This window comes from Haliotis rubra, unplaced genomic scaffold (genome assembly GCF_003918875.1).
Source record: "Haliotis rubra isolate DU_JTF1 unplaced genomic scaffold, ASM391887v1 Scf53, whole genome shotgun sequence".
NCBI classification, from domain to species: domain Eukaryota; kingdom Metazoa; phylum Mollusca; class Gastropoda; order Lepetellida; family Haliotidae; genus Haliotis; species Haliotis rubra.
Window position 1 is genome coordinate 2438499 of NW_025767224.1, and position 22283 is coordinate 2460781.

At 39.0% G+C, this 22283-nt stretch overlaps 1 protein-coding gene across 7 annotated transcripts in view; it reads right to left on the reverse strand.

The window, feature by feature from the left end:
• The window catches only part of LOC124252954 (serine/arginine repetitive matrix protein 2-like), a 51046-nt gene extending 28763 nt beyond the window's left edge, over positions 1-22283 (reverse strand). For 2 of the 7 annotated variants that reach the window (XR_006892070.1, XM_046686647.1), the window contains exons 1-4: positions 21459-22282; positions 19313-19432; positions 11022-11122; positions 3763-4754 (exon numbers count right to left, since the gene is read on the reverse strand). Coding sequence is in view for 6 of the 7 variants with exons in the window: in XM_046686647.1 (XP_046542603.1) it covers positions 3763-4754; positions 11022-11122; positions 19313-19432; positions 21459-21586 (1341 nt within the window). In the remaining variant the exon portion in view is untranslated. Of the gene's footprint in view, positions 1-3762; positions 4755-11021; positions 11123-19312; positions 19433-21458 lie in introns of all 7 variants that reach the window. The other 5 variants (XM_046686652.1, XM_046686651.1, XM_046686654.1 and 2 more) reach the window with 5 other exon arrangements.

The window sequence follows — 22283 nt, forward strand, 5'->3', positions numbered from 1 at the left end:
AGCCTCTTTCTTCATAGGTTGCTTGTAGAAAAATCAAATTCTCTACATTTCATTTGGCATGTTTGTGATCTGCACAGGATGTGTATGAGAACAAAGCCATACACTGTGTGACTTCAGCTTTAGAGTAACTTGAACGATGCATGACAAAGTACGTTCGCAGGTATCTCTGCTGGATCTGGGGGAGTATAGAATAAAGATAACCTTCCAACCCAACATGAATTACGGAAACATTCGGTAATAGCTTTGCATTCTCATATTGCATTCAAGGTGATTGCTGGTCTAATGAAGCACCAACAATTCAAGTGAACAATTGGACAAATATAATACCCTTCAACTATCTTCAGTGACCAACCTGAGAAGAAGGATAAATCATACGCTGTGCGCATACTGAGTTTGTTCAAGGTAAACCATTAAAGTTCACCTGCACAATGAGATAGATTGCACAATATTCGCACAATCCTTTACGCAAGAGTTCTGTAGTGTAACTACATCTCTGGGTCCTGATCCACAAAATGGTTGTAGCGCTACGACGTTCATAAGCCTATGATACACCATATGACAGGTTGTTTGAGAGGCATTCTAGAAGTTGTAAGTAATAGGAATGACAAGTCTTTGTGGATGATCAATTTCTTTAAAAAAAACCCACAACTTTATGGATGACAACTACTTATTTATTGCATAGAGCAACATTTCGATGTAGATTCTTAAACCGTTGTCAAGCTAAAAGTGAATACAACCAAATAATGAGAGGTATATACCGGTAGTATGTTTTGACAAACAGCAGATTAACATTAACAACAATATGTAATTGAATAACAACTGGTACAGAATTGGGAAAGGCCAGTAGGGGGCCTGATAGGATAGCAATGTTCTGGTATAGATATCGGTATAAGTATCACAAGGACCAGCCCTATAAAATGCACCCCCAACCTGGTTAAAACATTCACATTACAATGTCAGCAGGATGCTGCGACTCACGACAGCTCAGAGGAACCAAGGGTTAGGAAGACTTGAAGCTGGCCACACTGCACAAGCCGTTGCCAATCATTTCCAGGTCAACGCTCGGACCATCTACAGGCTGCAGCAACGTTTCCGGGCTACCAACACCACAAATGATCGTCCCCGTACTGGCAGACCAAGGGTGACCACAAGACGACAAGACCGCCATGTTGTGCGACAGCAGGCATCCGAAACAGCACGCCAGACAATGGGAACACACGGAAGACCAATCGGTACTGATACAGTACGCGCCGACGTCTTAACAGCGGGAACCTCCATTGCATAGACCTTACTGTGGACCTATCCTCACCCCTCGTCAACTGTTCTGTTCACAGATGAGAGTCGGTACTGCATATCAACTGCAGATGGCAGAACAAGAATATGGCGACGACGTGGCCAGCGTTACTCAGACTAATGTGTTTTGGAAAGAGACTCATGGGGAGGTGCAAGCATCATGGTATGGGGTGGAATAGGCCTGAACCAGAGATTGGGTCCTGTGGCGTTCCAGAACTTTGGTCCAGGGAGAGGAGGCGGCATCACAGCGGTGTGCTACATCGACCAAGCTCTCAGACCCTACATCATACTTCATTTCACACGTCACCAGAACAACATTTTCCAGCATGATAACGCCCAGGCCCATACTGCTAGAGCTACACTGGACTTCCTACAGCAGAACGGTGTTAACATTATGCAGTGGTCAGCCCTTAGTCCTGATTTAAACCCAACTGAACATCTTTGGGATGAAATTCAGAGGAGACTGAATAATGTCATACCGAGGCCGAACACAGCCGATTATTGCGCCAGGCCTTTCTCAGAGTGTGGTTCCAGGTGCCAATGGCCTTTATCAATCGATTGGTGCACTCCATGCATAGACGCTGTGCTGCAGTTATTGCCGCTCGTGGTGGTCACACTAGATACTGAAGTCAAGAGTCTGAATGGACTGCAAACATTAACGTAATGTCTTGAAATTGTGCTGATGTGTCAAGATATTGTACACAAAAAATGTTTTTTATCCGCTTAATATGTCCATTTCTGTAATGATTTGATTACGTTTTTTTTGCTGCTGAGTATACATGCATATGGTTCAATTGGTTGTCATTTGCAGGTTTTGATAAGTTTGAATAAGTAAAATACCCGATAAGTAAACAATTTTTGCGAGTCCCTTGAAATTTTACTTATCAGGTTTCCACTGTATACCGAAACGTCGCTATTGTACAACATAGAAGTTGATCATCCATAAAGACTTGTCATTCCTAACACTACAGGTTTTTCAGACTGAGTTAACACATGAGCATGGTATAACTCAACTGGTATAACACAGGAGTTTCTTTTGTCACTGACATATTTTCAATGTGATTTTCATATATAGGTAAGTACGTTAACATCTTAATTCACTCAGTAAATAAAATTAATTAACAAACGCCCTTTGGTATATCAGAATGTACAAGCATTATGTGAACAAATCAGTGTTCAGAAATTCATATAAACATTTTCTCAAGGTTTTTTTCCCACTGGCTTTACAGACTAAAGTACTGTCGGAAATGCTAGAAAAATGCTTTTTGACTGATATTTAAAATTCAGAGGTATTACAGTTACTTAAATAACAAATATCAGTTTAAAAAGCATCTACCTAATGTAGACCGAGGAAATAAAGTTTGAGACATGCCCTAAAATGTGTTTTTACTGATGAAAATACCAAATACTTAGAAAAATAAGGGGAAGTGGGACGTTATTTGATACAAACATTAATTGCCTGTGTTACGTCATCAGCATGCATGGTATCAACAGGTGAAATTGACACTGAGGGTCATCTCAATAGATGTTTTCGCAAAATGTTGAATATATGTAACGCGTGATTGGTTATGAAAGGGTCATCTCAATAGATGTTTTTTCTTCAAAATGTTGAATATGTGTACATTGATTGTATACGTTTAAATAAATGTTTTGCATGTGGTATATTTATGAAATGGGATCATTTGTTTATGTGTGTTTGTTTTGAATATAAACATAAAGTTTAATTACTGTACATTCAAAGAAAGAATCCTGTCACTTTTGAGTGTTATCTTAGCTGATTGATTGTAGTAAAATGTGCTCTACAAGTTCTGTAATTAAATAAATGTTTTGCATGTCAACAGTATATTTCATTGCAAAATATGGATGTAATTCGGTCAGTTTAATCTAGTTTTTCTTCAATAAAGAAACGATAATTAAGTAAAGTAACACAAACATTCAACATTTATTTGTTTAAGAAAAACGTTAATTTATATTTTACACCACCTGTATTATTAGCATAAATGTAAAGACTATTTCAGATTTCTGTTGTTGAACTCTGAAAAAATCCTAAGTTGTTGTTTTGGTACCAAATTCTCTCCTGTAAACTGCCCTTTAAATGCATGGGAATGTTAAATCAATTGAAATAAAAATTAGGTACACTATAGGTGAGTTGATATATTGACAACATAGTACATTTATCACCTTTATAAAGATATTGATGCTAAAAAGCATTTTTCTAGCATTTCCGACAGTACTTATCTACCCAGTCCCTCTTCTGTAGCACCCACCAGCAAATTGACTCACGGCAGCTAGTGAGTCCGAGGCTGCTGTGTTAGACTTAGATGCTGCAGCCATAGATCAGTGCACCTTAAAGTACTGGGTGCAAAGTCCACCCTATACCCCAGCAATTCATTAACTGTACTGACTTTTAAAAATATAAATACAACACAATAGATAGGAGCGAGGTGAAACTGTTGTTTGTATACATACCATTGACCTTACCCTTGTTCTTGTGAGGTTCGTGGGGTCACATGGTTTTGTCTTTGCTGAAACATTTTCAGGCCTCTCAGATGTCTTTTCACATGCCCTTCGTCTGTCATTGCACACATCTTCTGATGAAGAACTGCACCTTTCTCTTGACATTTCCCTGGAAACTGAATTCAACACATCCCTTTGAACATCACATGGTCTCTCCTGTGCTTTCATAAGCTTTCTATCACAGGATGAGCCATATTTATCACAAGATCCTTCTGAAGACCTTTCTCGAGACCCATCAAGTGATCCATCTAGAGATCCAGCCAGTAAGTTCTCTCTGGATCCATCACATGACCTCTCTGTCAATCTATCTTGAGACCTCTCTGTCAATCTATCTTGAGACCTCTCTGACAATCTATCTTGAGACCTCTCTGACAATCTATCTTGAGACCTCTCTGTCAGTCTATCCTGCGACCTCTCTGTCAATCTATTCTGCAACCTCTCACTGGATACATCAACTGACCTCTCCCTAAATCTATCCTGCGACCTGTCTCTGGATCCTTCATGTGATCTCTGTCTCAATCTGTCCTGCGACCTCTCACTTGATTCATCAACTGACCTCTCCCTAAATCTATCCTGCGACCTTTCTCTGGATCCTTCAACTGACCTCTGTCTTAATCTGTCCTGTGACCTCTCTCTGGATCCATCATGTGACCTCTCTCTCGACCTCCAATGAAATTGATCACTGGATCTGTCCGGAGAGGTATCACTTGAACCATCTGATGAGCTTTCTCGAGTCATTGCCCAAGGTGTATTGCTAAATCTTTCCTGTGAGTTCTCATAAGAGGCAGATGCATTAGAAGACCTGTTGTAGAATCTGTTTCGTTGCCAGTCACTTGCCTTGCCAAATGGCCGCTGAATTCGTACTCCAGTCTTATTTGACAAGGGCCTAAACTGCCACTGCCATCGTTTGGCTCTGCTGACAGCACGGGCTCCAAAAAGACGATCTAGAAAGAACAATCAAAACAGAAAGATAATTAGCCTGGAAGTGTGACTGATTTTGATGCTACTTTGAACAGTTGGAGATCTGTCACAGTCAGGTTAGTGCTGGAGGAACACCTGAATTGACGCCGGTCTTGGACATTTACCCCTTTGGTGAAACAACTGTGGGTATGGTGCTGACAAGTGTGGGTATGGTGATGACAAGTGAGTGTGTGGGTATGGTGCTGACAAGTGTGGGTATGGTGCTGACAAGTGTGGGTATGGTGCTGACAAGTGTGGGTATGGTGCTGACAAGTGTGGGTATGGTGCTGACAAGTGTGGGTATGGTGCTGACAAGTGTGGGTATGGTGCTGACAAGTGTGGGTATGGTGCTGACAAGTGTGGGTATGGGTATGGTGCTGACAAGTGTGGGTATGGTGCCGACAAGCCTTGGAACATGGGCACAGGTTTCCAGCACAGCACAGAAAATTACCGTAGTGTGGCTAATAGCATTGCTTTCAGAATTGGCCAACTGGATTGGAAATTATTAGGTCACACTTAATCAAAACATCAAAAAACTGTAACTGTAATTGTTCATGGTTCAGAATACATCAACATCAAGATAACATACCCAACTGTCACCTGTATACACCTAAACAATATATGACTACACCTTAACAATGTATGACTTTACCTTAACAATTTATGACTGCCCCTTAACAATGTACGACTACATCTTAATAATGTACATCTAAACCTTAACACTGTATTAATACACCTTAACAATTAGAGATGGGCGGGGTTCCGTGGGCCGGTACATACCGTGGAAGGTCGCAGAAAAACGTTGTTTTTTCCAATAAAACACTATTTTCTCTTCACAAAGATATTTGTTTAGCAAACATTTTTTATCTCACTAGTTTTTCTTTATATGGTTTCTTTAAAATGCCGCTATCCAATGTAGATTGAACGAAGAAAATACTCGAACGAAAAGTACTGGCAATGGCATTGATGATTAACAGATTTGTTGTTAACTTGTTGTTCAGTTTTGAAATTTTCAATTTCAGATGGAAGTTTGTGAAGGATATCATCTCAGTTTACTCAGTTACTTTTTGTGATGACTGATGACAAGTCATGATTGCGTTTGCAAACTACAACTTGCACTCCTAGTAATTTAATACCTGAAATGCTGAATTGAAGAATCTCATTGCTCAGCCGTGACTCTTGTAATATTTCTAGTCAATGTGGTTTTTGTGAAGTCATTTTGTGATATTGTCAAGTTATGTTCGCTTACTGTCGTTGACTTATTGGAATAAGGAAGATTGTTTATTTTGTTCATAATGTTTGAGTTGTTGAAATCAATGGCAGTGAGCTCAGTTTTTAAGTTTTCAATTTCATCTCCTTGTGAAAGTTTCCTATAGTTATGAAATTACTTCATGGTCCATTTCATTCAAAATCATAAAACGAGACAATCGGATTCATTAGTTAGTAGTTACTGCAGCACGGTATACCGTGATAAATACCTTGGTACTTGAACAAAAACCTTGGTATACCGTGGTACTGAAATTTTCATGGTACCCAACCCTATTAACAATGTATGACTACACCTTAACAATGTATGACTACATCTTAATAATGTCCATCTAAACCTTAACAATGTACATCTACACCTTAACACTGTATTACTACACCTTAACAATGTATGACTACACCTTAACAATGTACGGCTACACCTTAACACTGTATTACTACACCTTAACAATGTGTGACTACACCTTAACAATGTATGACTACACCTTAACACTGTATTACTACACCTTAATGTGTGACTACACCTTAACAATATATGACTTCACCTTAACAATGTACGACTACACCTTAACAATGTACCACTACACCTTAACAATGTATGACTACGCCTTAACAATGTATGACTACACCTTAACAATGTATGACTACATCTTAATAATGTCCATCTAAACCTTAACAATGTACATCTACACCTTAACACTGTATTACTACACCTTAACAATGTATGACTACACCTTAACAATGTACGGCTACACCTTAACACTGTATTACTACACCTTAACAATGTGTGACTACACCTTAACAATGTATGACTACAGCTTAACACTGTATTACTACACCTTAATGTGTGACTACACCTTAACAATGTATGACTACACCTTAACAATGTACGACTACACCTTAACAATGTATGACTACACCTTAACAATGTATGACTACACCTTAACAATGTATGACTACACCTTAACAATGTACCACTACACCTTCACAATGTATGACTACACCTTAACAATGTATGACTACACCTTAACAATGTATGACTACACTTTAACAATGTATGACTACACCTTAACAATGTACCACTACACTTTAACAATGTATGACTACACCTTAACAATGTATGACTACACCTTAACAATGTACGACTACACCTTGACAATGTACCACTACACCTTAACAATGTATTACTACACCTTAACAATGTATGACTACACCTTAACAATGTACCACTACACCTTAACAATGTATGACTACACCTTAACAATGTATAAGTACACCCTAACAATGTATTACTACACCTTAACAATGTATGACTACACCTTAACAATGTATAAGTACACCCTAACAATGTATTACTACACCTTGACAATGTACAACTCAACCTCAACACTGTATTTCTACACCTTAACATTATATAAGAGTCATCAGGAGATGACACATGCAACATCTGATGCAATTTGCAAATCGTGTTTGGCTAATTACACCCCATTTGGGGTTTATTGGTACTGGAAACCTTCAATTTAGTGAGGAACAGAATAACACTGTTCAGTGATATTTCATTCAATATCCAAACATTAAAAGGCACTAGATCACCACTTCATTTATCTATGTTGCAAGAATCATTTAAACAAACTTACAAATGTTTTAGAATTCTGTTCTTTAAACAAGCACTTCCCTTATTTTAAACAGAAGTACAGATAAGCTGAGTATCTGCGTAAATTATGCAAATATTTCTGCGTACACACAAAAATGTCAAATCGTAGCTTGCGTACCGGTAGATAAATAAAATAACTGAAGTATTTTAAGAGGTTCAATTTCAGGATATGAACTTGACAACTTGCAGTCTTTCTTATGTTTCTCATATAACAGATCAAATGTAAATCACAAACACTAACATTTAAACTTTATTATATTTTTAAAATTAATGGAAAATGGCAAAATACCCAATTGAGTTTGAGTGAGGTGAAAACAATTTATTTGGTTACTCAAAAGAAAATTAGGATACCCAATTGAGACAAGTGAGTACATAACTCAATGACCCAAAAAATTATCTGTAGCTCTGTTTTAAATAGATTCAAAGATGTCATCATGAAAACATAAAAGACATTAAAAGAGACCAAAAAAATCCATCATAAAAAGGCACCAGTTGCACACAAGACTGTACCACAGGGTGGAAGCGCTGTCCACGCAAACTGTGGAGTTGCCCCAAAAGCAACTCCATTTCCTCGCTGGACAGTGAAAGAAGAACATGTGGCACAAGAGTAATGGTAAGTTTTCCCTCCTATTTTCATTATTTTTCAAGTATATCAGGTTTTGCCTTTTGGCAGACGGGTCTAGAAATGAACAGATCTTTCTATAATAGCACCCTCGCAAGTGTCGAAACAAGATAGCGGAAAATTATCATTTCAACACGAAATATGACATAGGACATGCAAGTTAGACTAATAACTAGGTTGCACTTTGTAATGTTGGGTTGCACCAGTGCAAATAACAAAGCACTAAATCGAGCCCTGCATAAGGTGGCCCTAGCAATCGATAGGGAAGTCACCAGTTCCAGGCAACCTCTTTCATCTGGACTGAAACTGGCAGTCACACTTAGGCACCTTGAGGCTGGAGACAACTATGGGTCCCTTGCGTATGCCTTCAGGTGTGGAGTGTCCACTATCTCAGAGATGGTTCCAGAAGTGTGACAGGCAACTGTGTTTAGCCTACCTGTGACCCCTGAAGCCTGGACAGCCGTAGCTAACCAGTATAAACAGAGATGGATATATCCCACACCATTGGGGCACTGGATGGCAAACACATTGCTGTCAAGAAGCCACCCAAACTGGCAGTCAATTACAAGGGCGTCGTTTCGATACCACTCCTAGCTCTGATGGATGCAGATTACAAGTTTGTGTGGATCGAGCTTGGTAGGAAAGGACACATGCCAGATGCTAAGATATGTGGCGACTTGGGGCTGGTCAACGGCATGGACTTCCCCCACCCTGCCCTCTGACTGCACCAAGACATGCCCTTCTTCATCCCACGCTCTCAGGAACTGCCTAATGAAGCCATACGGCAGAAGAGCAGAAGAAGGATGTTCAGGAAGGAGAGGACTCTCAAGAGGGAGGAGAATGGTGGAAAATGCCCTTGGGATCCTGACCAATAGATTCAGGTGTCTCCTCATAGTGGAGGCGGCAGTGGCTCTGCACAACCTCCTGAGGCCGAGGCATCCAGGTATTGCAGCACAATAGGCGGACCATGAGGATGAAAACACCATGTCATCCAAGGGGCATGGAGGACCAAGTGGACTGGCTAGATCAACCTCCTGCACCTCGCAAATCAGCCAGAGCAAATGCGATAGATCAGAGGGAACTCCTGAAGGCGCAGTAATTCTGATTTCCAGTACACATAACATATATGGGCGCAAGAACTCGTAACAGATCGTGAGCGTCCATGAAAAAGCGTCAATACTCGTATCTACTCGCATTTACTTGTATCAACTCGTATCTGCTCATGAGTCATTCAATTTTTTCAACCCTCCAAATTGTTTCTACGATCAACACGATTGCCACGACTGACCTCAACATCTGATAGGATCACCACGAATAGTCCAGAATTAAGACCACGATTTCAATCGTGGCGCGAATCGTGATAGTGTGAACATAGCATTTAGGGGATCCATCACAACAACTACCGTTTCCATTACTAAGTCTGTGGAAAAGAGTATCAACAAGTGTGGAATTTCGACAGTTCATGCTCTAAAATCCATGCAACTACATGGACAGTTACTTCAACGTTAACATTCAACGCAATGGACAGTTGCAATATAACTCCATGTAAAATGTACAGTTTGATTTTTCGACAATAACTGAAAAAATACTGACACATTAAAGCCTTAACAGTCAATGAAGGCCTGAAATAACTGTATATAAGAATTGACAGCAAAAAAAGGCGTGTCTGCTGATGAGGTTGTCATATTTCGTGTCGAAACAATCATTTTCCGCGATCTTGTTTCGATACTTACTAGGGTGTCCTTGCTTAACGCGCAATTGCAATAAATAGAGAGGGAGTCAAGCTATAATAGAAAGATCTGTACATTTCTAGATCCGTCTGCCAAATGGCAAAACCTGATATACTTGAAAAATAATGAAAATAGGAGGGAAAACTTACCATTACTCTTGCGCCACATGTTCTTCTTTCACTGTTCAGCGAGGAAATGGAGTTGCTTTTGGGGCAACTCCACATTTCGCGTGGACAGCGCTTCCACCCTGTGTGTACAGAAAGTTTCAACCCAAAGTATTCAATGGTTAATGATTTCTCCTCTGGAAACAGAAAATGGAAGGCAGACAGATGGACTGAGAGACATGTACCACTACTCTGTAACAATGTAACTGTAACTACTACACGACAACAACATACTTCGAAAGTGTAATGATGTAACTCAACATAAACATTATGTACTACTACACTGTAACAATGCACCACATAGGTAGATCCAGGGTTGCGCACACACACACACCCCACCCCATCTTTTCTCCTGAAAGTATATTGAAAGTATAGAGTGTGCGCCCCACTTTCTCTAAAACGTGCACCCCTCTTTCTCTATAGAGTGTGCACCCCACTTTCTCTTGAGCATGCACCCCACTTTCTCTAGAGCGTGCACCCCTCTTTCTCTATAGAGTGTGCACCCCACTTTCTCCAGAGCGTGCACCCCACTTTCTCTAGAGCGTGCACCCCACTTTCTCTAGAGCGTGCACCCCACTTTCTCTAGAGCGTGCACCCCTCTTTCTCTATAGAGTGTGCACCCCACTTTCTCTAAAGCGTGCATCCCACTTTCTCTAGAACGTGCACCCCACTTTCTCTAGAGTGTGCACCCCCACTTTCTCTACAGTGTGCACCCCCACTTTCTCTATAGAGTATGCACCCCCACTTTCTCACAAAGCTGTATCCGCCCCTGCACCACATCACTGTAACAAAGGTATGATAACCATAAAACATACCAGGATACTGCTTCTTCTTCTGCTCCAGGTGGTACTTTAGAACGTCCTTGTACCAGTCTACTTGCAGGAAATGTTGGCCTTTGTACTCCCAGCCATCAAACCTGAGAATACAAGATACAAGTTACATGATAAATCCTTGTACCAATCTACTTGCAGGAAATGTTGGCCTTTGTAGTGAGGGTACACGATACAATATATACTACTGGAATATAGTAACTGCATTATTTCATGTACCGGTATGCCATTTTTAATGCAAAAAAATAATAACATGATTTGTGGTATTTTCCTTAATAATTTTTTTATCCCCCGCAACAACAAAGTTGCGGGGATATAGAAACGAGTTCCGTCCATCCGTCAATCTGTGCGTCCGTCACACTTTGTCCGAAGCATATCTCCTAAACTATTGGTGATAGCTTAACCAAACTTGGTACAAATGTCAACCATGATCCCTAGATGTGCCTTTTGGGGGTTAGACGCAGATGCAAATTTTCTTTTTTGCGGTTTGCATGGAAACACGACTTATGCTGTGGCTATGAGGATGTCATCTTGTCTGGAGCAGATCTCCTAAATAATACATGTATGCTTCATCACACTTGGTACACATATCAAGTATGATCCCCAGATGTGTCTTTTGGAGTTTAGACCCATATATGAATATTTATTTTTTGTGGTTTCCATGGAAACATGACTTATGCTGTGACTATGAGGATGTCATGTTGTTGCATTTCCATGGCAACAAGTTAGGCTTCAACTGAATTTGGTGGTAGTGCTCCTTTTTGAAGCAGATCTTAAAAACCTTTCAATATTCTCCTTCCAACTTTGCTGTATACACTCCAAAACATTTGACATTATCATAACTAGTAGACATATTCATAAAGAGTATTTTGCCGTTGAGGGGGATATTGATGACTTTGTCTTCTTATTCTTTTTATTGTTGACAGGATAATATTTCAATCAACTATTTTCAATGAGATTAACCACATGTAACCTGATTGTGATGCTTTACTCGAATAAACATTTGTTGATAATTAAGCATTTCAATTATAATTATGTGCATACACTGATCTCCGAGATTGAAATTACCAAGTATGCTATCTATATACATTCATGTAGAAATCCAAAGAAGGTGAACATATTACTTTCAAACATATTTCACAATTTCTTTTCACTCATTTCATATTTTGACAACCATCTATTCAGTTTGGCGAAGTGAACACAACTTATGAATAAGAACTCTAATAATCTATTACTGCGATGTCTCAGTATAGATCCCTATAACATGGTCAAGCTGGACCTAGTCCTACAACAATTCTATTCAGTTTGGTCAAACAAATCTGTGCCAAACTAGTGGAACATATGAGCCTTACAGTTTCACCAGATTGCATTCACTAATTGCCCTCTTCTATTTACATCAAACCAGCTCCATATCTACTTTATTCCACACTTTTCGTTTATTACCTTTATCTGTACACACAATTGGTACTTCAAACAACGGTCAGGGCTACAGATAAGGGGCGTACAGGCGTAATGTACGCCTCAAAATCAATTAAGTACGACATAATATAAGATTTCAAGCGTATCGTGTACGCACATAAATACCTTTGTACGTCTAACATTTAATTTCCGTGCAAATGGAAATCTATTTCTTATAAATACTTGTCAACTTTCTTTTGCGAAACACGATTTGACACATGAGGAAACCCCGACAGTAGGAATCCCTTGCGTTGCCATGGAACGATATGCGTCACTATTTTTCGATTGGCTAAAAACTACACTGTTGCTATGTATATCCAGTCGGACCTGACATTTAGCGCATCACACGGTCGCTCAGTTATTTCTCACGCGACTTCAAATACAAATACATGTACATGTATCCACTTGCAATATGATGTGTAAGTACACTCAACCCCCCAAAAGTTATCTGGAGCCCTGACGGTATTGGTACAGGTTTTTAAAAGATGGTGACAATGGAATTCTAAAGGAGGATGTACAGTTACTGTGTACTAATTAACTCATTTCTTAATATACTAGCCTTATATAGATATTTACATAAGTTAGGCTAAATAAAAAAAGTGAAATGTTTCTCGGGCATCGGCGCGTCACTTTTATTTGTGCGAGTAACTATATTTTATTGCCATTTAAAAAATATAATTTTGACTTAGCCAGCGTCTCAATCATCCAATTGTCCACCAACCATGAGTGTCTGAAAGAACAAGGGTGCTTCCGTTTTGCAAACTCGCAGCATTGCGTACTCTTCTGTACAATGCAGTGCGCACTAGGCAGCTACCGAACATTGATGTGAAAATCACAGACAGGGCTAAAATCCTAAGCCCGTGTGGGCGTTTGTGTGGATTCAGTGACCACATAACACTAGGGGAGTTATATAATGCTGTGTCAAACAAACAACTGGAAGTTGACAATGACGATTGGGTGTGTATGCCCGCTGAGTACGATGATGTTTTAATTTTTGAATCTGACATGTTGTGTGGAGAAATCGAAACTAGATTCGTTTGACGACATATTTCTAACTGCGAGTGTAAAAGATGTAGTCGCTAATTTCAGAAGATTTTTCATATTCAATGTCACCTCGGCCAAATCTAAATCTAGTGCTTCTGCAAATTACGGGGATGGCAGTTCTTGTAGTAGAAACGGACTTGAAAGGTCAAACTCAAAGTGTGCATTTCGTTGTTTGATGGGTTGCAGTAAATTATCCACAACACCAAAATTGCAGTTTAAAGGGAAACGCATAAAGAAAACACTCCCTAATGACTTCATAACTTTTCTGCATCTTTACAATGTAGGTTGACACAAATCAGGACACTGTTGGGCTCATTTTCTTGATGTTATGACTGATATTCTTTTGCAAATTGATCCTCACAGAGTTCAGATAGATAAGAGGTCATGTTATATACATGAAATGTTTTCAAATTTCTTCAACTACAACCCGTGAAGGTCTGGGTTAGAATGAACCTACAGTAACCCATGCTTGTCATAAGAGGCGACTAACGGGATCGGGTGGTCAGGCTCGCTGGCTTGGTTGACGCATGTCATCGGTTCCAAATTGCGCAGATCGATGCTCATGCTGTTGATCACTGGATTGTCTGATCCAGACTTGATTATGTACAGACCGCCACCATATAGCTGGAATATTGCTGAGTGCGTTGTAAAACTAAACTCACTCACTCACTCACTCTTCAACTACAACATACCAGATAACCACAAGCACATAGTTGAACCCATGAAAAATGACAAACTTCTCACAGATATTCAGAGACTTGAGATGATTTCAGGTATGTCAAGAGTATACATTGTTTAACACCAATTAAATGATGATATTAAATTATGAATATACTGGACAAAACTAGTTAGGGATATATGTAAATTTTGAAATTATGAATAATGATCTATTTATTCATTGATACACTGATAAAATATCAATCATAAATATACCAATATCCATGCTAACGTCAACTGATTTAGCTGGGCTTGATCGGTTTATTCAGCTCTTTGACTATACATGTGGAACTGAACTCAAAGACATGAAAGCTGTTGATGGTAGTACTCCCAGAATTGACAGTATTGTCAGCAAAGTGTTTGACAGGGCTAACTTGGTTTGTATGGCACCAGTTGAGGTACCATACTCCAGTAGGCTAGCAGATCATGTCCAGATATGTGTTTCTACTGTGCCAGTACTCATGTTCTGGTAGGTGAGAATGCTGCAAAAGAGAGTTACCCTATGTGTGTTCCTTGCTCCAATGTCCACACATGGAAACAAGAGGAGACGGAACCTTTGGGCCAACAAAAAGGCCCAAGAAGAGTTGACAATATGCTTGACTGAATCTACAACTCATTAAACACGAGCTAAACTCCCCAAGCTGTATTTCTGAGAGAAAAAATAAAAACGTGTTCCTCCCTCGTCACTTTTTTTTTATCAAAAAGTAAAAAGAAAGTCCCACCGCCCTCGTCACTTTTGAAAAAAATGTGCCTGAGAAACATTTAACTTTTTTTACAGCCTTACATGGCATCATTCTTCTAGACACTCCTCCCCTTCCCCTTTTTGTTACAAGCCACTAATTAGTACCTCTATTCCCTCGCCTGGCTGTTCTGTTAGCTGTACTCACACCCCTGTAACTGGATTAACTGTAGCATTATGTAGAGATGACAAGATTAAATGCCTTGGACTAGAGTACATGTTGTTTGAAAGAAAGTGAGTACAGGGGAGTGAGTACAGCTACCAGAACAGCCAGGCGAGGGGCTGGAGGTACTAATTAGTAGCTTGTAACAACAGGGGGCTAAGGGAATGGTGGGGCTGGAGGGGTGGAGTCAGTTTCATAATACTCTTACATTGTTAATACTAAGAAGTTGAATAAGCTTAAATACTGATGGACATTATATGATTTTATATACATTATGCTATATTTATGATATGATGGACATTTTAATATAAAGTGCAATTCATTTTCAATATCATCTTAACACATTAAACATTTACAATTAACAAGATTTATGTTTTGGTATTTACCAGCTACTACTACTCAGCTACTACAAAAAACTTTTTTTTTAAATACATATTTTGACGAGTTGTCTAGTGACTAAAATAAAGTGTATAGCATATCATCAATAATTATTTATTCAATAACTGATAAATAATCAATTGGTAATTCCTGCCTTAACCATATTTCACTGAACCCAATGCTTGACAAAATACATTTAACCTGATACACTCAATTTTTAACACCATGGGTCTCTAAAACTCCTCAAACAAATACTCATAGCAATGTGAATTGATAATCGGCTGCCATGGCAACAGAACGTCCCATACCCGTGTGAATCTGGGAAACACCATGAAACATAGTTATGATGTCTTTACTGATAGGTAACCATGGTAATGATTTAATATTTATAGTGGTATATTTCAGTTTAATTTGAAGAAATCTTAATGTGGATTATTGATTATCAATTCCAAGAATATAACATTAGTTGGGTTGAGATAAATTAAGTATAAAAGTGTTTCAACAATAAAAACTGTAAATAGTTCATGAGAAAAGATATTTATGGAGAAAATATAATAGGTGACTTCTTAAAATGAATTATGCAAAATACAAGCTGGTCCTGTTTATTTCCTCCTTCGAAGCTTTCATGGAGAAGTGAAGGAAATACCTTTTATTTCCAATTTTGTTTTCTTGGTATAAATTTCTTTCAACTGAAGTGCTCAAGTAATTAAAATTAAAATCTGTTGAAATTATATTTTTAGGAAACATTTGTTGTAATTATATGTATAGAAAAACATTCGTTCATAATTTTACAGGAATAACAATGGAGGAAACAAATTTTACTGTGGTTACAGGGAGGTTTCTTGAATATTAAGTCGGATGGTTGGTTAGGTCACAGACAACAGTCCCGTTAATTTTTGGAAGCAGTATTTTAGATTTATGGTATGTCAGCTTGTGTTTAGCATCCAACCCTGGTTTTGTTTGGATTTATTTTACACAAATTCAAACCAGGGTTCATGATTCTGGATTGTCATTTCCCAGCCTGCAATACGGAGGAATTCAAACCAAGTTTAATGAGTCTGGATTGTTATTTCGAATCCTGCGGTATGGAGAAATTCAAACCAGACTATATGAGACTGGATTGTTATTTCCCAGCCTGCAATACGGAGGAATTCAAACCAAGTTTAATGAGTCTGGATTGTTATTTCGAATCCTGCGGTATGGAGAAATTCAAACCAGACTATATGAGACTGGATTGTTATTTCCCAGCCTGCAATACGGAGGAATTCAAACCAAGTTTCATGAGTCTGGATTGTTATTTCGAATCCTGCGGTATGGAGAAATTCAAACCAGACTATATGAGACTGGATTGTTATTTCCCAGCCTGCAATACGGAGGAATTCAAACCAAGTTTCATGAGTCTGGATTGTTATTTCGAATCCTGCGGTATGGAGAAATTCAAACCAGACTATATGAGACTGGATTGTTATTTCCCAGCCTGCAATACGGAGGAATTCAAACCAAGTTTCATTAGTCTGGATTGTTATTTCGAATCCTGCGGTATGGAGAAATTCAAACCAGACTATATGAGACTGGATTGTTATTTCCCGGCCTACAGTACGGAGAAATTTAAACCAGGATTCGTGAGACTGGATCGTTATTTTCCGGCCTGTAATATGGAGAAATTTAAACCAGGGTTCATGAGTCTGGATTGTTATTTCCCGGGCTGCAATATAGAGCTGTGTATCGTTGCCTAAGTGGCGAGACGATATATTCCGATACCAGTTTAATGAGGCGAGACGATATATCATGAAAGTATTGGCAATAAACCTGCGAGACAATTATCATCATGATACAATGATGGCGATACGATACGTATCCCAATACTTTACAATTTCTAATAACAGAACATACATGATAGATAAAATGACTGAATCTTTATTTGTTATACAGCAGAACTTGTGTTACATTAACACACTTAAAAGCTGTTCAGCTAATAAAGTTTCAGCGTTTAATGCTTAAGAACGTAGAGTCAAACATATTCGGCATACCTTAATCTAATATATGTAAGTTTGCAACTGAAGTTTCCCTTGGGAAGTTGTGTTTCTCCACCAATGCTTTCACAAACAATTCAAGGTAATTTATATCAGGATTCAGAATTCTGAAAAAACTCTTAAGTGTGCTTTCTAAATTTTATGTTCTCTTTATTCTCTTTGCAGATTCTGATACCTTTTGGTATGGACTTACCGAAACAAATCATCAAAAATGCACATTCAACTTATAAAGTTGAAAAATAACACGATGAAAAAACCCGCACGAAATCGGAGTTCAAACGATTCACAATTTTTCCCCAGCCGCTTGGGGAACAGTGGTGTCAACAGCTGGAGCTATTTTTCTAATGTTTTGTTGATATTTCACAGGCGCGAGCTTCTTATATGTTATGACAGTAGATTACTGATTTAACTGTTTATATAATTTCATTTGTCTATTTCACCACACGTTCTTACTGAGTCACTTTCTCAGTTTGATACTTAAAAGCAATGTCATTATTTAGTGTTGACAGAATTTCTAACTGTGATATAGATGTCATTGTCACAGACTCAATGTCTTGTTTTATTGACACCTATGTGTCTGCCTGCCTGTCTGCTAATGACAATATTCAATACACAACTTCGATCACTGACCACATGCAATTTGAACTTGACAGGCTATACACCGTAAACAAAACGCATTGATTTATGGCCCGAGTTCGGTCTCTGTCACATTATGTAATTACACAGACAGGCAGGTGTGATACTTGTACACATGACATGTTATGATGTCTGTTGATTGCAAAATGTTATACACAAAAAATGAGCATGTATTTACAAAACCCAACATCTAATATATACACACACAATGAGCCGAGAGGGCATCTGCAAATGAACCAGCCGTTACACTTGAGTGCACACCCACCCGCTCTGAATGGGTTCGGTATCCCGGCTGCTTCGTTTCTTGGGAAGTAAACCCAAGTACACAATATTGCACTTTTGATTTGCGATTATACGCTTATAATTTTGTTTATATGATTTTTCATACCGGTAATCAGCAATGTATATTATATGTCATGAATAAGTGATAATTGTGTTTTAATTATGTTTGATTTTTTGGTTGCATGTGACCTTTAACAAAGCTAAGACATCGTTCATAGTTGCTAATAGTGCTATTTGTCAAACAACTATAACATATTTCAATTACTTGAAGACAAGTATTCTTCAGTTCACAGAGAAAAATGTTCACACTCTTTCACTTATACACCAACTCCTTTGTTCATGTAACAAAGACAGCAGACACAAACAAGTTCCTTCAAGGTTTAATCTGTTTTTATAAACTTCAGGAGACTTTCAAAGAGGCTCCCTATTCCTAATGCAAAACTCCTTATAACTTTAAGTAGTATTTAAGTTGTATCGGGATATATCGTCTCTTGTGGCGATACATCGATGTATCATGAGCCCTCGTGATATAAATATCCTGATATATTGCCTAAATGTGTTTTGTATTGATGCACTCGTATCGCGTAGTTGACGATGCAAACATCGATACTATCGATGAATCGTTGCACCACTACTGCAAAATGGAGAAATTTAAACCAGGGTTCATGAGTCTGGATTGTTATTTCCCAGCCTGCAGTATGGAGAAATTCAAACCTGGCGTCATGAGACTGGACAGTAGTCTTCCTGCCCTTCAATATGGAGAACTCATAACATATTCATCATCATACAAAAGACAGTTTGCTCCTCGAGGTTATACGTCACCTACTTGTTTATGGCCTGTTGAGCCTCCTCCGTCTTTTCGAAGCGTAAAACAAGGAACTTGCCATTGGCACGTACTTTGTGAATCACAATCGAGCAGTGCCCACACGCACCAGCAAACAAATCTCTGAAAGAAACAGGTGATTTCAAGGTATTACAGCTATAAAGTGCATATGCATCTGTAGCAGGTTAGTTTTAAAGTGGGTCATATGGTCATGTAGATGGTGTGGGTTTCTTGGTTCACAGTCAGAACAATTCCTGACGCATGTCATCATATCCTAATTGCACAGATCAATGCTCATGCTATTGATCACGGGATTGTCTGTATCAGACACAAATATTTACAGACCGCCACCATGAGGAAGTGTGGACTTATTCACACCTATTCACATTGTTTATCAACCAAATACTACATTTACCAACTACTACAAGATCAAGCTACATATACTTACACAATCAATAATCCCCAGAACCCTGTATATACCCACCTATAATGCACCAATCCTGGTATCAACCCACCTATCATCCACCAATTCTGGAATCATCCTGCCTATAATCCACCTTTTTTTGGCATCAACCTGCCTATAATCCACCAATCTTGATATCATCCTGCCTATAATCCACCAATTCTGACATCAACCTGCCTATAATCCACCAATCCTGATATCAACCTGCCTATAATCGACAAATCCTGATATCAACCTGCCTATAATCCATCAATCCTGATATCAACCTGACTATAATCTACCAATCCTGATATCAACCTGCCTATAATCGACAAATCCTGATATCAACCTGCCTATAATCCATCAATCCTGATATTATCCTGCCTATAATCCACCAATCCTGATATCAACCTGCCTATAGAGCACCAATCCTGATATCAACCTGCCTATCATCCACCAATCCTGATATCATCCTGCCTATAATCCACCAATTCTGGTATCAACCTGCCTTGAATCCACCAATCCTGATATCATCCTGCCTATAATCCACCAATTCTGGTATCAACCTGCCTTGAATCCACCAAAACTTGTAATGAACAAATAATACTCCGCAAAAACCTGAGTAAACCTACCGGTAATCCACCTAAGCATGTATTGACGTATCAATAATTCATTTAACTCTGTAATTATCCACCTAAATGTACCAAACCTGTATTGATCAACCACTATGCACAAAAGCCATGATGAACCTCCACCAACAGTTTGATATGAATTCACCACCATGTACTGCTTAAACTCACCATCATGTACAGATTAAACTCACCATCACATTAAGCTAAAACTCACCATTTTATACTGCTATTACTCACCATCATATCCTGCTTAAACACACCACTATATCCTGCTATAACTCACCACTATATCCTGCTTAAACTCACCATTATATACTGCTATTACTCACCATCATATCCTGCTTAAACTCACCTCTATATACTGCTGTAACTCACCACTATATCCTGCTTAAACTCACCATTTTATACTGCTATTACTCACCATCATATCCTGCTTAAACACACCACTATATCCTGCTATAACTCACCATCATATCCTGCTTAAACTCACCATTATATACTGCTATAACTCACCATCATATCCTGCTTAAACTCACCTCTATATACTGCTATAACTCACCATCATACCCTGCTTAAACTCACCATCATATACTGCTATAACTCATCATCATATACTGCTATAACTCACCATTATATACTGCTATAACTCACCATCATATCCTGCTTAAACTCACCATCATATACTGCTTAAACTCACCACTATATACTGCTTAAACTCACCATCATATACAGATTAAACTCACCATCACATAAAGCATAAACTCACCATCATATATAGATTAAATTACCATCATAAAATCTTAAAATCTTACGAGAAACTATGTCATAAAGAATTACAATGTGTTTTCATGCGTGAGTAATGAGATAATATTTCCTGTTTGCCCCATGCCTTACCACTGACTCGACATGGTAGCACAATATGAGTCCCATCGCACTGCCCACCCGGTGGAATGATTGCAGACACAGCTGAATCTCCATAACTCTATCAACTGGCCATATGTACACAGATCATCATGATTCTACAGTGCAAGCTGTTGTAATCAACAGAGCGGCTACGGCTGGATCTGGTGTTTACCTTACGTCATCTGGCGAGGCGTTTCGGGGCAAACCTCTCACGAACACACTGTGCTGACTTGCTGGCACCAGAGACATATCGACGTTGAGTTTACGATACCCATGTCGTGGCGACGGCGGTGGAGGCATGTCGACCCCGTCAGAGGCGTCTGCAGCCGTGTCCTGGTCGCCTCAAGTGTACAATATGTTGGCACTTTTCCTTCCTGTTTCTGCCTGCCCGGCGAGTCGGTTTACAGCAACCAATATGTCGCATACACAAACATCGATGTCGCAGCTCTACTCTTTCATTCATTATGCAAACCGTCTGATCGATCAATTTGAAATATACAACCGTTGTCAGACCACGCCTCATTTCTGTGAAGCACGTGCATGGCTATTTGGCGGGAGTTAAGACGCTCCACAGGGTACCGCAAACCTCAAATTGGGTCAACACGTACGTGTACACGTGCAACGCGGAAATAGTAATGTGTGGCTTTGTTCGCTGTGTTGAGAGAAAACATATGGCGCATGTATGTCGACCGCTTCATATCACATAGACCAAAACAAAGTAACGCAAACGCACACGCGCATGCACAGTCAACAATTTCTTATATTTAATAGCTACTTAAAGTTTTGAAAGCCAACTTCATTTTAAAAATTTGAGCAAGAGAATTGGAATATTATTTTCAACTTGTTTGGTATGTATTCAGTAGCATCAAATATTTCCTAAATGTACATGTATATGCATGGCAGCAATCAATGTCGTTGGTGTCAAACCCGAGGGGAACTTACATTCAGCCCATCTGTACGGATGTGTGAGCGAGTGCTGTGTCTTTAGTGAGCTAGA